This window comes from Amia ocellicauda, chromosome 1 (assembly GCF_036373705.1).
Source record: "Amia ocellicauda isolate fAmiCal2 chromosome 1, fAmiCal2.hap1, whole genome shotgun sequence".
Lineage (NCBI taxonomy): Eukaryota > Metazoa > Chordata > Actinopteri > Amiiformes > Amiidae > Amia > Amia ocellicauda.
The window spans coordinates 44,177,370-44,193,369 of NC_089850.1; the positions used below are offsets into that span (position 1 = coordinate 44,177,370).

General features: G+C 45.6%; 2 protein-coding genes across 2 annotated transcripts; both read left to right on the forward strand.

Annotated features, from left to right (window-relative positions):
* Window positions 1-2,159, forward strand: LOC136750919 (thrombomodulin). Its single transcript, XM_066706084.1, has one exon. The coding sequence runs from the start codon at window positions 527-529 to the stop codon at window positions 1,970-1,972; it is 1,446 nt and encodes a 481-aa protein (XP_066562181.1). The 5' UTR covers window positions 1-526; the 3' UTR covers window positions 1,973-2,159.
* An 11,576-nt stretch (window positions 2,160-13,735) lies between these two features.
* LOC136750926 (thrombomodulin-like) lies at window positions 13,736-15,868 on the forward strand. The gene has a single exon (XM_066706098.1). It carries the CDS (start codon window positions 13,827-13,829, stop codon window positions 15,384-15,386), a length of 1,560 nt encoding a protein of 519 aa, XP_066562195.1. The 5' UTR covers window positions 13,736-13,826; the 3' UTR covers window positions 15,387-15,868.
* The last annotated feature ends 132 nt before the right edge of the window (window positions 15,869-16,000 follow it).

The window sequence follows — 16,000 nt, forward strand, 5'->3', positions numbered from 1 at the left end:
AGACAGAAAACCCAGCCCTTCACATGAAGCAGGATCCAGGGGAAACTGCAGGAGATATCCGTCCGGACGCACACTAAGCAGGGCCTGACGCGCATAACTGCGTCTTATATCCCGGCAGTTCGTGTTAAAGAGGACACGTATGTTTTGCTCTGAAACAACGTAACTACCAAGCGCTTGCATAAATACATATTTTCGTGAAAGGCAGCGGCTTTATTCCCAAGTGCGCAATAGTTACCCAAATGGCACGGAAACGCATTTCTTCTTTCGCTGCTACACTTCTGAGTCATTCCGTGCTTTCCGGATTTACAGTGTTTTAATCAACTCCACAAGCAGGCACAATGTAGGCTAACTTCAAAGACACGCAGAACTGCACCCAATAAAACAAGCAACTTCCCCTTTCGAGTCACAGTGTTTACTTCAGCGCAAAGCACAAGTCAAGGTTTAGGGCACCGTGACAGTGAAAGCGCTGGAGCGAATTACTTTACTGGAGATATAATACAATCTTATTGTCGCAGTCCTCCTTATAATGCAGACCATTAGGGATTTAGTTCGAGTTCTTGTCGTTGTCCAGTTCATTTTGCATGGATTAAGTCAAACTCTGAAAGGCAACCTGTGCTCAGTGAACGACTGCTACTCCGTTATCGGGGATCCAACAGATTTCCAGACAGCGCAGGATACATGTTCGAGGCAAAATGGACATTTAATGACCGTCCGATCATCGGTATCAAACGATGCTATCTCTGTTTTAATTAGTCATCTAAAAGCAGTATTCTGGATTGGGTTGCAGCTTCCCCATGGCCATTGTACCGACAACACCGCTAAACTGAGAGGGTATAAGTGGACAACGGGAGATGAAAACACAGACTTCACCAACTGGAGAGACATGGGCTCGTCTTGCTCTCAGCTGTGCGTCTCGGTTTCCAGAGACCTAAAGTGGACGGAAAGACCTTGTCAGGAGAAGGTGGATGGATTTCTGTGTGAGTACAACTTCAATAAGACATGTAAACCTCTACCACAAGTTGAAGGTGAATCTGTCCAATATATCACTCCTTTAGGGTTTACTGCAACTGATCTCACCTCAATACCTCCAGGAACCATTGTAGTCTTTAATCCCTCTGAATTCAAAGCTTACTGTGCAGATGACTGGATCCAGGGCCCCTGGGATTGCCAGGTTGAAAACGGTGGCTGTGAGCACCAGTGCCAAATGAACAACAGTAAACCACAGTGCTTCTGCCCGCCAGGAGAGGAACTTAAAGATAACAAAGTGACCTGCGAGAAAATGAATCCTTGCTTCAATTCCGGCTGTGAGCATCTGTGTGTGCCTCATGATGACGGCTATACCTGCAAGTGCCCTGAGGGCTATGAGCTGGCAGAGGATTGGAGGAAATGCAGAGACATTGACGAATGTACACAGTTGCCAGATCTTTGTGAAGCAGACAAGATATGTTATAACGTGCCGGGTACTTTCAGGTGTATGCCTCCTTGTCATCTAGCACCCTGTGAGCATACATGTACACCACAATCGAAGGGCTATACATGTTCATGTGATTTGGGATTTCTCCCAGACCCCAAAAATCATCATCAATGCTTAAGGGCTTGTACAGAAACAGAATGTCATGGGCTTTATGATAGAAACAACCCCAGAGTGATCACCTGTCCAGGGGGGTATGTGCGCGAAGATGAATCTCAGATGCTTTGTGTTCTATATGATATGTGTGAAAGCAATATCGACTGTAATCTGTGTCAATACATAAATGGAGCAACTTTATGCTATTGTAATAAAGGATACTTTATTCCTATTGGCAAGGAATGTGATCACATCCATTTTACTGTGGGAGCTGTCTGTGGAATTGTCTTGGGTGCTGTATTGGTTGTATTACTGTTACTGTGCTTGAGCTACTGTATTTGTAAGCAATGTGCTGTATCTGAAGTCCAACACAGAAGTAATCAAGAATTTAAACTCAAACCTTAAAAAGTCAAATTATTTCTTTATTTGGACATCCTTATTGAGACAGCAACCTTGATTGTTTTTCTTTTGTTTTTGTTTTTTTTGCTGATAAAGGAATTGTTTTTCAATCCAACATTGCATTGTTTTGGCCCTCCACTGGAACAAAGGCAATATTTGTACATAAACAAAATAAATATGTTCTATATACACACTCTGTGTTTGGCTATACTTTTTTAAGTGAACAGGTTTTAACATATATATATATATATATATATATATATATATATATATATATATATATATAACATATATACAGACAAAACAGATCAATCAACGAAACTCTCTTAGATAAAATATATTATTTTTTTGTTACACATTATGGAGTGTGATTAAGGCCAACACATTTTGTGGATTTTTAAATTTAAGATTGTACAATATGTTGTCCTAAAATCACACTCATGAATGTGTTAAAAACATCACATTTGTCCTAAGAGAATGTAGTTATCTCTGGGAATCAAATCATTATCATTTGATTTCTTCACTTTCTTCATTTTAGCATCATGACCAAAGTTCATTTCAAATTCAAATTACCCACTTTGCTTGAGACAGTTTAATAACATCAAGGAAACATAAAGGACATTGTCTAAAAGCCTATCATATTTATTATCATATCTAATTTATTAATACAATATTTTTTTAATTTAGATGTGCCACATTGTGGGTTTTAGAAATTATTAGTTTTTATTAAAAGGATTTACAATAGAAGTAATTGCATCCTCATGTGTCATGGCTACTACATACTCACAATTAATTAATTATTAAGGTTGATATGTGTACAGTAGGGCTTTAAGTTCTATAAAGTCAATTTTTTGTAACTACACTGTATCACCAAAACATGCTAGAGCAATACTGAGCCTAATTATTTCTTTTTCACACTATCAAAAGTGAAAAAACATAAGATTATACATTTAGTAAAATCCACTTTTGACCATTATTGGATGTTAACTGATTGGGTATTAATTTATTTGAGGAAACATGCAATTAATTCTCTTTGTGCCTATCATATCAGTCACAGTTTATCTAGCAGCTTTGTGAGATTTTTCATGTATTGCTGTCTTGGTTTACCCGTAATGTATATGTATGTAAATAGAAACAAATATGTAAATATGAATAAAACTAGGAGATCTGGCATTATGATATATTAACTCCAATTCCAATTACCACTGAGCAAATGTAAATAATTCTTCTATACAGTTTCAGATTAATTGCCGGTATTTTAGGTTTTCACACTCTAATTCCAAATCTTATCCAGTTATCTTTCAATTTCGAAACAGTTCCCCAAAGGGTGTTGGGAAATTACTCTTGAAACACTTGAATAAACCTTAATCGCTGATAGGACCCTGTCAGTCAGTCAGCCACTTGGCCAACCCCCCGCTTCATCCCAAGTACACAGGAGAAATGCCTTCTTTGCCTTTGCAACAAGACACTGACAGCTGCTTCCTGACCTCCTCAATGAACTGATGGCCACCTGGGACTATCCGGCAACAGCCTCCACCAAGGAAGGATGGTGGAATTCCTGTGGGTCAACTCCACCATCGAAGCACTCCTATCTCAGAGAGAGCAGTCCCTGCAGCTGGCCCAGGTTGATCCCATTGCACCCCAGGCCCAGCAGCACAGGTCTGCGGCAGCTCGCCGGCGTGGGGAGGCCCCCCCCGATCACGGCTCCCAGGCTACAGCCCAGGCAACAGCCCCGCCCCCATTCCGACCGCCATCAGCGTCTCTCTGGCAGGCAGGCGCCTCCCAGGCTTGCCGCCCTGGCCCCCGGCAGCCTACGGCAGCTTGCGATGGTAGGAGGCCTGGCCCAACCCCAAGGTGTTCCAGCAGCCTCTGGCCCACCCTTACACCCCCCAGCAACTCTCAAATTAGCAACTCCGCACCCAAGACTCTTGGGTGCTCTAAAGTATATCAGTTGGCTACTCCCCACTGTTTCAAACACAAACACGAATAAGGGACCCGTTGCATTGTGCGAACAAATTTTGTGTCGAAATCACCTCTCTCCTGGAGAAGTAAGCAATCCGTGAAGTGCCCCCTCTGGGGTAGTACAGGGGTTTCTATTCCCCATACTTCCTAGTGCCCAAGAAAGATGGAGGTTCCCACCTCTTCTTGGATCTGAGGTGCCTGAACTGCCACCTCAAGGTGCTTCAAGATGCTTAATGTCCCAATCCATCAAGCCTTGCAAATGGTTCACCACGATGGATCTGAAAGATGCGCACTTTCACATCCTCATTGTGCGGGCGCACAGGATATTTCTCCGCTTCGCCTTTGAGGGTCGAGCGTTCGAGTTTTCTGTTTTCCCCTTCGGCCTGTCATTAGCCCCACTCACTTTTTCCAAGTACAAAGATGTCGTCTTAGCCCCGCGTCGTGTTGCCAAGGGGGTCCGCGCCCTCGTTTACCTAGACAACTAGCTGGTTTGTTCTCACTCGATGGAGCAGGTTCAGAGCCACACGAACCTCATTCTAGGCTGTCTCTTCGAATTGGGTCTCTGTGTCAATCAAGAGAAGAGGCGCCTGACACTAACTTAGAATGCACAGTTCCTCGGACTGCGCCTCAATTCTGTTGCCATGCTCACCATGCTGGCGAGAGAGAGAGAGTTGCCTCCATACACACGTGTCTGTCTGAGAGCTTGTGTCAGGGTGTCCCTTTCCCAGAGGCTTCTGGGCCTTCTAGTGGCTGCTTCACAGATCCACCCCCTCGGCCTACTCCAATTGAGGCCATTGCAGTGGTGGTTCAGGTCTCTTAGGATGAACCCTCACTGCGATCGAGCACGACGAGTCACAGTCACTCCAGCGTGCTGGAGGGCGCTCCGTTGGTGGTGGAGCCCACACAATTTGACCCTCGGTGTGCCCCTGGGCCCAGTCTGCCACCGAGCAGTCATGACGACAGACACCTCCAAGCAGAGTTGGGGAGCAGTCTGCGATGGACTTGGAGTCTGAGGCAGGTGGACAGAGCCCGCAAAGCCCTACATATCAATGTCCTGGAGTTACAAACAGTATTCCTTGGACTGTCTCATTTCCTGCCAGTCCTATGGGACACACATGTGCTGGTTCGGACAGACAACACAGCGGTGGTTGCCTATATCAACAGGCAAGGAAGTCTCTGGTTGCACAGACTGTATTGTCTATCACGCCGTCTGCTTCTGTGGGCACAGCCACAGCCCCGTTTCATCAAAGCATTTCACCTCCCCAGCATATTCAACAGAGCGGCGGAGGCCCCCGGTTTCGGAATGGCGCCACCACCCGCTTGTGATACGGCAATTGTGGAGCTAGTTTGGCAGAGCGGAAGTGGATCTCTTTGCCTCGGCAGAGTCCACCCATACTGCCCACTATGGTTCTCCGTCCGAGGGATGGACCTGTTAATCCACGCATTGACGCGCTGTCTCCTTTACACGTTCCTACTGTTCCCCCTTCTCCCAGTGGTCCTGGAGAAGGTCAGGAGAGAACGAGTGACAGTTCTGCTGATAGCCCCACGGTGGCCTTGCAGATTCTGGTTTGCAGACCTGATCGCCCTCCTCAAAGGAGAGCCTTGGCAACTCCCAGTGAGAACGGACTTGTTGTCCCAGGTGCAGGGCATGCTTTGGCACCCCTGGCCAAAGCCTGGCCCCTGAGCGGGAGTGTTTGATTGCCTGGGGTATGTCAGACACAGTAGTAGCCACTATTCAGTTGGCAAGAGCTCCCTTGACAAGGTCGCAGTAGCTCCCTCGACAAGGTCCTACCGCTGGCGGATGTTTAGCACCTGGTGCCAAGACGGTGGTCAAGACCCAATTCATTGCCCCATTGCGGTCATATTACAATTTTTACAAGAACTGTTGGACCACAGTAAGCCCCCATCCATGCTCAAAGTGTATCTGGTGGCTATCTTCGCATGTCATGTCCAGATTGATGGCGAGCCCCCTGGGTCTCATTTCCTGGCTGCGCAGATTCTGAAGGGAGCCCAACGGCTACGGCCTCCTTGCACCCTTTACTGCCCACATGGCGCCTTGATGTAGTGCTGGACACACTTTCCCAAGCCCCATTTGAACTCTCAAATGTGCATTTGTCTCCATTTCATGTCAACAGGCCTACTGAGTTGATGGTTTTTCATCCTCCTCCCTTCTCATCGTAGCAGGAGAGTCGGCTTCACCTGCTCTGCCCTGTGCGGGCCCTCAGGTCTTATTTGGAATGCATAAGGACATTCGGCGCTCAGACCAACTGTTTGTGTCTTATGGAGCGCGGACACAGGGCCAGGCACTTTCAAAGCAGTGCCTCTCGTATTGGATTGTGGACACTATTACGAGTCCACCGGGACCCCGGTGCCTGAACACCTGGTGGCCCATTCGACTTAAGGCGTTGCCACATCTTGGGCCCTTTTTCAAGGCGCCCCCTTGGCAGACATTTGTGTGGCTGCAACTTACATTTGACCGGTTTTATAGGTTGGATGTGATGGGACCACTCCCTTCCATTGGGAAACCGGTGTTTGCTGCAGTTGAGCCCCAGTAGCCCACGGGCTCTGGCTCCTGATTTCCTCTCCCAGTCTGCCCCTGTTAAGCACATCCTGATGGAGCTATTTGAACCGATCTTTCCCTTCCACTGGACTATGCCTTCCAGTCAAGCACCCATGCAAGCTGCTCCTGGACTTGCTGACAGCCTGTCGATGTGTTCCAGGGTCTGTCATGCGGCCTCCAGGTACATTGCCTTACAAGGCCGCCCTGTATATAGTTTGTACATTATTGCATTGTGTTGCGGTGGTGCATGCATCTGGCCTGTACCCCGCTCTGTATATATAATGTCTAAACAGCAGGACTGTGGCTCCACTCTAGCCTGTGTGGAATGGAGCTCACTGCTGCTGTTCCCAGCTGTTGGCGCTCAAGTTGTTCGCTGCCTCGCTGTGTACATAGTTCCTTGGTCAGCAGGTCTGTGGCCCACTCTGGCTGTGTGCCATAGAGCAAGAGACTGCTGCTGTTGCAGCTGCTGTCCTCAGCGGTAAGGACAGCAGCAGCACAAACCTTGTGTTCCGCCATGTACATAGTTCATTTGTCAGCACAGTAGAGCTAATGTTTCCCTGCGTTAGATGGTCTAATCAGCAGGCGTCAACTGCTCCTGTGTTCCATGGGTGGCACATGAGTTGGTTCCTGCACCCCGTGGTATATAGTTCATTTGTACGACATTTTAAGCTGTCACCACAGCTGAGATTACTGTCTGGAGTTGTGTTGCCGATGCCCTCTAGCTGTACACCTCGAGGCAGGCTCCCTTATCAGCTCGCAGCCTCCTCCCTTGCAACGGTTTTGTTATACAGTAGACTCTCCCCCTTGGGCAGTGGTTTCGATTTGAAAGATAACGATAGGTTGCAACCCTGGTTATCTGAAAAAGGAAGCACTGCCCAAGGGTTGCAAGGTCGCACGGGACTCCTAGTTCCCGGCAAAAGAGGACGAACCTGCGCTAACGTCACGTTTTATAGAACAGGAAGTGGGAAGGGACCTGTTCTGAGTGATGTGCACAGGGGCCAATGGCAGCTTTGATATAGTGAAGTGCATAGAAATCCCTCCTTGGGCAGTGCTTCCTTTTATCAGATAACTGGTGCTCAGAGCCCAGGGGGTAAACACACAGTCTGCTCTGGGGAGGGGTTGTTGTCTGAATCTCATTCAGACGGTCACAGATCACTCAGTTTCGATCTGATTTCTTTGTTTCTTTGTAAATAGGCTTGTTTTGTTCAGAACAACCTAACGATTCATCCAGTATATTTGATGTTCTATCAAATACAGAGAAGTTCAGATCCAATAAAGAAAATCATTGTTTATTAGGATAGAGTTTTCCATCTGGACGGGTGTGTGTTGCTTCTACCAAAACGTGGATGGTCTTGTTTTGATCAGTAGGTTCCAGAATATGTCATAATTGTCAATATTTTCTGAGATTTTGTATTCCTACTCAGACCAAGTATCCCCCCACCCCCCCATTTCAGAATGCAGGATGGGGGGGGATAAGGCTGAGAGTCTCCACTTTCATCAATCCATCCATCCATTTTCAAAACTGCTTACCTAGCAAGGGTTGCAGGGAAGCCGGAGCCAATCCCTGCAGGCATAGGGCGCAAGGCAGGAATACACCCAGGATGGCACGCCAGTCCATCGCTGGGCAACACACACAAGGCAATTTAGAGATACCAATCAACCTGTCTTTGGAGGATGGGAGGAAACAGGAGTCCCCAGAGAAAACCCATGCGGACACGGGGAGAAAATGCAAACTTGCGAACAAAGCAGTGCTAACCACCACACCACCGTGCACTTGGCAAACAACACAACAGTGAAGAGTACACATGGGATTAAAGAGCACATGGATTTTGGTGCCCTTTTAAGGGTACCAGAGGGGTTTGTCATCTTAAGGAGTTAAAGTTAAACGATTCCATGATTTCTTTTTTATCTCCGATTGTTTATTTGTTCCATGCATTTCCGAGTACAATGAGACATTAAACAATGTAAATTTCAATAAAAACTGCAAAAATTGAGGTGTTCTAAAACTTTTGACCGGTAGCATATGTATTTTATTAATATACAGCTCTGGAAAAAATTAAGAGACCACTTAACATTGATTTGTGAACTTGGAGTGGTATATATACAGACGGGTGACAAATTAAAGGAAAAGCCAACATAAAGTGTATCGTAAGGTGTTAGGCCACCACGAGCCACCAGAACAGCTTCAATGTGCCTTGACATAGATTCTACGAGTCTCTGAACTCTACTGGAGGGATGGAACACCATTCTCCCAAAAGATATTCCCTCATTTGGTGTTTTGATGATGCTGGTGGAGAATCTCCCATAGGTTTTCAATTGGGTTGAGATCTGGTGACTGCGAAGGCCATAGCATATGATTCACTTCATTTTCATACTCATCAAACCATTCAGTGACCCCTCCTGCCCTGTGGATGGGGGCATTGTCATCCTGGAAGACAGCACTCCCATCAGGATAGAAATGTTTCACCATAGGATAAAGGTAATCACTCAGAATAACTTTGTAATGATTTATAGTGACCCTTCTCTCTAAGGGGACAAGTGGACCCAAACCATGCCAGGAAAATGCCCCCCACAGCATAACAGAGCCTCCGGACCCCCTCACTGTAGGGGTCAAGCTGTCAGGCCTGTACAGTTCTCTTGGTGTCGCCACACATGCACTCGCCCACTTGTTGAGAATATGGTGAAGGATGACTCATCTGACCATATCACTTTCTGTATATCTCTGTAGACCAATGCCTATGGTTTTTGCACCACTGAACTCTCAAATGTGCATTTGTCTTTTATGCACTGCCATCTTGATACAAAATCAAGGTCAACTGGGCCTGCTCAGCATTTTTATACATGCCACAGAGCATGATAAAATGTTAATTGCTTAATTGTATCATGCATTACATCTGTTTGGAGGCATCTGCATTCGTTATGTTCCTCATAATGTTTCTCGTTATGTTCCTCAGAGAGATCGAGCCTTCTGCCTATCTTGTCTATGGTTGGCAGGGCAGCACAGCCTCTGGTAATGCTTTGGCCAGTAGACTTGTCCATCGCCATGCTGTCTGCAAAATGCTCCTTCTCCCTTGCAGCTTTTCCTGACTAATTCAAGGAAGTACAGGCCTCTTGACACAAGCCTGCATCGGGGCTGTCCACTATCAAGTTGGAGGAGCAATTTGCTCATTTCCAGGGAGCTGACACAGTGGGGCTGGCCACTTTCCTGGTGGTGGACCCTGCCTTTGCTGTGCTCCGTTGCTCTCCACCACACCAAGAGACTTTGTCAGGCCAAACCACCAGTGCAGATCTACTGTGATTCTCATAAACACGTCGCATGCATCAGAGGCACAGGCTGTGTGCATTCAAAATATATCTAGCCTGCTGGTGGTTTATGTGGTGGAGCTGGTAGAGAAGCACTAGGAGGCTCCCACACCTCAACTCATGCAGGAGATTGGAGAGTGGAGCGGCTGATGTATCTGGACACTCGCTGTCAGCCCTTGTGGCAGCCAAATGCCTTGTGTAGCAGAACCCATCGTGACAGACAGAGGGCGCTATGGGATTAGTGGAGAGCAGGAAAAAGGTCAAAGGTGAATAAACAAAATAAGTTCTTGAACTGTGTTGCGTGTGCGTGAGTTGCTCTTCTTAAAAATAGAATGTAGAAAACAACCATCTGTTACACCTTGGCTCTCCCAAACCAGAGTGTCATCACTACCGGACTCGCATTTGGCCCTGCAGTCGAGGTGATATTGGAACACTCCAGGAAGGGCAAGGAGCAGTCCCAACAGATGGCTCAGGTTCTCCCACACCAGGGCCCGTTACAGCTCGTTGGCCCCAGCAGCCCCATTCCCCTGTTCTTCTTCCCTCGCAGTCACGGCCTACACTGCCTTGGGATTTGCGCTACAGTCTGCAATCAGGTGCCCCCTCCCTCTGCAGACTCGGCTGCATAGGAAGAAGAGTGGGAGGCACCCTCACCCCCCATGGTTCCGAGGCCCACAGGATGGCGCACAGACCTCCCAGCTGCTTTCCCAGTTGGCCATCTCCCGTCCTGGACACAACAAAGTCTCTGGATTTCCCCTACTCCATACAGCAACTCAACAATTGGTTCTACTACATCAATGATTTGTCAGTGCTTCAAAACATTCACTCCAATTACTCCCTTATATTTTTGATGTATACTCACATGGTGCTATATGACAAGGATGTATAAACTTGAATCATGTACCTGGCAAGTTAATAAATGTTTTGTCTGTCGCAAAAATGCTACTCAAGAGCGACATTTTTGAAGTGCCTCTCTTTGTTCTCCATGAGGGCTTTTACTCCAAGTACTTTTAGTGCCCTAGAAAAATGACGGATTCCATCCGATGTTGGATTTGAGGCACCTAAACTTCCACCTGAAGGTTTTTGAAGTTCAAAATGCTCACCCTCTGCTACATCTTAAAAGCAGTTCGGCAGGGTGACTGGTTCATGACCACGGACTTGAAAGACACATACTATCACATTCCCATATGCTCTGGTCATTGGAGATTTCTGAGGTTAAGGTTCCAGGGCAAAGCTTTTGAGTGGGTCTGTTCCTTGCTCCCTGCACTTTTTCAAAGATGCCATTCGGCACCGTTGTGGCTCCAGGGCATGAGTGTCCTCAATTGACTGATTGTCGCACTTCTCCTGGGGTTGGGCCTCATTCTGCAGAAGAGCTGGTTTGAGTCGAGTCAACAACCACAAATGGTGTGGACGGTCGCAGGATGTGGATTGAGCCATTTTCAGATCTCTCCATATCAATGTGCTGGAGCTGTATGCAGTCCTCCTGGGCTTGCACTTTCTGCGAGCCCTCAGGGGCAGTCATGTGCTGATTCAGACAGACAACACGTTGGTAGTGTTTTACATCAACCACCAAAGGGGCCTGCACTCTCAGAGATTGCACAGAGGTACACAGACTCTAACTGTTGTCTCAGTCTCGGCTAGCCTCCCTGTGAGCAGGCCATCTGCCCGGCCTGGCAAAGTTAACGGGGTACCTCCTCTCCAGGGGGAGTCCTCGGTCCTCCAAATAGCACCTTCATCTGCAAGTAGTGCCTCAGATTTGGTCTTGGTTTGGCAAAGCATGCACACATATCTTCTGGTTCTTGCTTCACAGGTCCGACAGCCCTCATGGACGCGCATGCCACTGTAAACCTTCTCTTCAGTTTTACTTCTCCTGGACTTCCTGAAGAGGGTCCAGTTAGAGAGCATATCAGTTCTCCTGGAGGCCCCTGAGGCTGTGGTTGTCAATGCGTATCCTGTTGCTAGATGGGGAGTCTTTGCAGGTTCCACTGCATGTACCTGTTGTCTCAGGAGGGAGGTGCACTGTAGCACCCGAACATGGCTGTGCTCCAGTTGTGGATCTAGCCCCTGAGAGGGACAGGCTCTCATTACTAGGGCTGTCTGACACTGTGGTCTTCACCCTACAGAGCAGGACACCTAATGATGGCAGACAAGACAAGACAAGAAACAAGATTTCAATCTTGTTGTGTGCACCTTGGCCATGACCCTATTTATTTCTCAACAGTAGTCATTTTGCAGTTTTTTCAAGAGTTGCTGAATGTAGGTAAGTTAGTGTTCACACTCAAGGTCTAACTGGCTGTGATTTCGGCTTGCCATGCTTGGATTGATGGTGAGTTGGCTGAATCTCATTTCCTGGCCTATCCATCTTTTAAAGGGGTGCAGCAGCTTCACCCCCCCGTGTGTCATATTTGCTGGAGGCACATTCCAAGGCCATCTTTGAGGCACTTCAGTCTGTGGACTTGAAGTTGTTGTTTCTGAAGACATATTGGCTTTGTTTCAGCTAAGCTGGTGGGGGAGTTGCATGCACTTTTGTGCGCATCCTTCCTGTCTGCATTTCATAGGGCATGGCTACATGGCCTTCCTGCATCCTAACCTGCATTTTTCCTAAGGTTTTATTCACATCCCATGGCTTGTGGTGCATTCCATGCTAGGGACAGCAGCTTTGTGGGTGCTTTTTAAGGGCACCTTTCCTGTCTGAGGCTGCTTCGCCAAGTGGGGATACTCCACATATTTGTAAGCGCTTTTACATGCTAGATCTGCTGAGTACTGCTCCATCCCTGATAGGGCCTGTCTTAGCCTCTGCTGGACAGTCAGAGCAGGTTTAGGATCCTCTGCTCTTCTGTTGGTCAGATGTTGAGCTTGGCTACATCCTGGATATTCATGTCGTCTGGTGCAGTGTGTTCCCTGCTCTTTTTGTTATGTGATTACAGAGTGTTCGTCCAGCAGTTGCAGGTGTGTTTCTTGCCAGACTGTTGGAGCAGGCTGAGTTCTACCTGCTCCCATTTTCCTTGACTGAATGTTGAGTGTTGATCCATCCTTTACGTTGACATTCCTGAACTTTAGGAGCGGGTTGAGTTCTTCCTGCTCTCCATGTATTGGATGCACAGAGCTCTGCTCCGTCCTTAGGATTTGTTGTTTTCTCTAACAGTTGTTGTCTCCTACACACCTCATCTACATATGCTGTATGTGCCTAGCTATGAAATGCTGTTTCAATTTTGTTTTCTAACAATTTGCATTTCTTGTAAGTAGTTTTTTTGGCAAAGTATAGTTAAAATGTTCTTACAAATTGTCTCTATTTCTGGTTGCATGAAGTTGTTTTTTAAAGTAATTACATTGCAATTCATGTTCCATCGTTTTACCAAACCACATCAGCTTCACTCTGGAGGTTTGGGCCATCTTCTTGTAACCATGTGGGAAGGGTTGGAATGCATGTTTCTTTAATATTTTTAAACATGTTTTTGTTTTGTTTTTTGTTTTATTGCAGATTAGTTTGACTACAACTCAGTTAAATAAATACATATTTTACTGTTAAACTTTCAGTCATGTGCAGAACTAATAATTTTCCTGAATGGAGTTTAATAATATTTTTAAACAGCTGGATAATGTAATATTTAGTTAAATATGAAATTATAAAGCACCATTATCCAATGGTTTAGAAGCTAACAATTTTCAAATAATTAAGAGCTCAGCTGGAACACAAAACAGCAAGACAGTGGGGCCCCAGGACCAGGAATGGCAACCCCTGATTTAGAATTCCTGATTCAGAGGCAAGATTGCCACCTACTGGTCCAAAAACACCACTTACAGGACCAACCTGGATTTGCAGTCTGAGTATGTTTGAGGTTACAAAAATATTCTAGTTTCAGTTCTTCAAAAACTGCTCACTGAACTCCCTGAACACATGATGAAGTGTGCAGTCTTATACTGAGTTACCAGTGTCTAACCACACCATAGAGAAGTGAGTCAATCTGGTTCCATTGTGCCAGTGCTCATATTAATGAATATATTACTAATATATTTTGTTACTTTGCTTTTAATAAAATGTCTTGGAAATCCTTGTTCTTCTTAATTGGCTTAAATCTCTTGCTGATAACAGAAGGACAATCCCCAAAAAGCACCTTATGTGTAGAGAAGGACTGCTACTCCAGCATCGAGGATTCAACAGATTTCCAGACAGCGCAGGATACATGTTCGAGGCAAAATGGACATTTAATGACCGTCCGATCATCGGTATCAAACGATGCTATCTCTGTTTTAATTAGTCATCTAAAAGGAGTATTCTGGATTGGGTTGCAGCTTCCCCATGGCCATTGTACCGACAACACCGCTAAACTGAGAGGGTATAAGTGGACAACGGGAGATGAAAACACAGACTTCACCAACTGGAGAGACATGGGCTCGTCTTGCTCTCAGCTGTGCGTCTCGGTTTCCAGAGACCTAAAGTGGACGGAAAGACCTTGTCAGGAGAAGGTGGATGGATTTCTGTGTGAGTACAACTTCAATAAGACATGTAAACCTCTACCACAAGTTGAAGGTGAATCTGTCCAATATATCACTCCTTTAGGGTTTACTGCAACTGATCTCACCTCTATACCTCCAGGAACCATTGTAGTCTTTAATCCCTCTGAAGTCAAAGCTTACTGTGCAGATGACTGGATCCAGGGCCCCTGGGATTGCCAGGTTGAAAACGGTGGCTGTGAGCACCAGTGCCAAATGAACAACAGTAAACCACAGTGCTTCTGCCCGCCAGGAGAGGAACTTAAAGATAACAAAGTGACCTGCGAGAAAATGAATCCTTGCTTCAATTCCGGCTGTGAGCATCTGTGTGTGCCTCATGATGATGGGTTTACATGTATGTGTCACCATGGATTTGACCTGCAAGAAGACGTGAAGCGATGTAGAGACATTGATGACTGCAAACTTCAAGGGGTTTGTGGGCCAAATGAGGTATGTGTAAACACAATTGGGAGCTTTCAGTGTAACTGCACAGCTGGGTTTAAAAAGTCTGATGATAAATGCACAGACATTAATGAGTGCTCCAATAACCCTTGTGACCAGGAGTGTGTAAATACACCGGGTAGCTACAAATGTACCTGCTATGAAGGATACGTCCAGTCTAGTGAAGATCACACCAAATGTCTCCTGCACTGCCCCACAGCTGAATGCTTGGCTGAATGTGACCTGAACACACCATGGCAATGCAATTGTCCTGAGGGATATGTTATTGATGAAAGGGGACTTGAGTATTACTGCGTAGACGTGGACGAATGTGACTCCGGGACCTATTGTGCACAACTGTGCAACAACACATGGGGCAGTTTCATATGCCACTGTGAGCAGGGATTTTATTTGAGAAATCAATTTGACTGTGAGCCAGAAGATGCTGAGCAAGGATCCGGGATGACCATCCTTCCTCCATTGATGAGCAGTTTTGTTACCCCCAAAACCACAGATTCTGATGTCACAATAGAATTGATACCATACAGAGTTATTTTTGGAGCTGTTGTGTTCATGTCCCTGATGTCACTGGGCATTGTTGTAATATGTGCCTGCTGTTGTCTCAAACAATCTAAGAAAATAAATGTTTCACCAATAATTTAAGATAATAGTGCTGTTAAAGTGTCTAGTTGTAGTGTGTGTGTTTTCATTAATGCATAACATTTTGTTTTCCGGTTGTACATTTTTGTTAATTACAGAAATGTGAAATGAAACATATATTTGTATATTGCTTGTGATCATTATAATTCTCCAGATGTTTCCTGTTGAAAGATGATTGAGAAGATTGTGTAAAATACTGGGTCTTCTTCTGCTTCCTATTAATAGTCTAATCTAAGAAACAAATTGCAATCCTTCACCACCTAACAGCAAAGCCAGTAGATATTGAAGTCCTGTTCTGTGTCATCCAGTACTTCAAGAATGTTTGACACTTAAACGAAATACTGTAGTGAAAAGATTGAAACATTATAAAATTATCAATAAATAAATAACAAAATGCATACATGTTCTTCAATATACATTAATTGTTCATTTATTTTAGATACATATTTATTTGTTTTGGGCAGAAATGATCCACTATATTGCATATTCACAAATATTAAATGTGAGAAGTGAAAGTAAGTGCTTGACATGCCCAATAAGTTTCATGGTATCTGAACAGTGTGCTCTGAGCCATTCTCATCACTCTCAGGGGTTAAGGCATCATGGAAACTTACACA

Coding starts and splice junctions, on each gene's coding strand:
- LOC136750919 (XM_066706084.1), top strand. CDS start 527: ATGCAGACCATTAGGGATTTAGTTCGAGTTCTTGTCGTTGTCCAGTTC.
- LOC136750926 (XM_066706098.1), top strand. CDS start 13,827: ATGTCTTGGAAATCCTTGTTCTTCTTAATTGGCTTAAATCTCTTGCTG.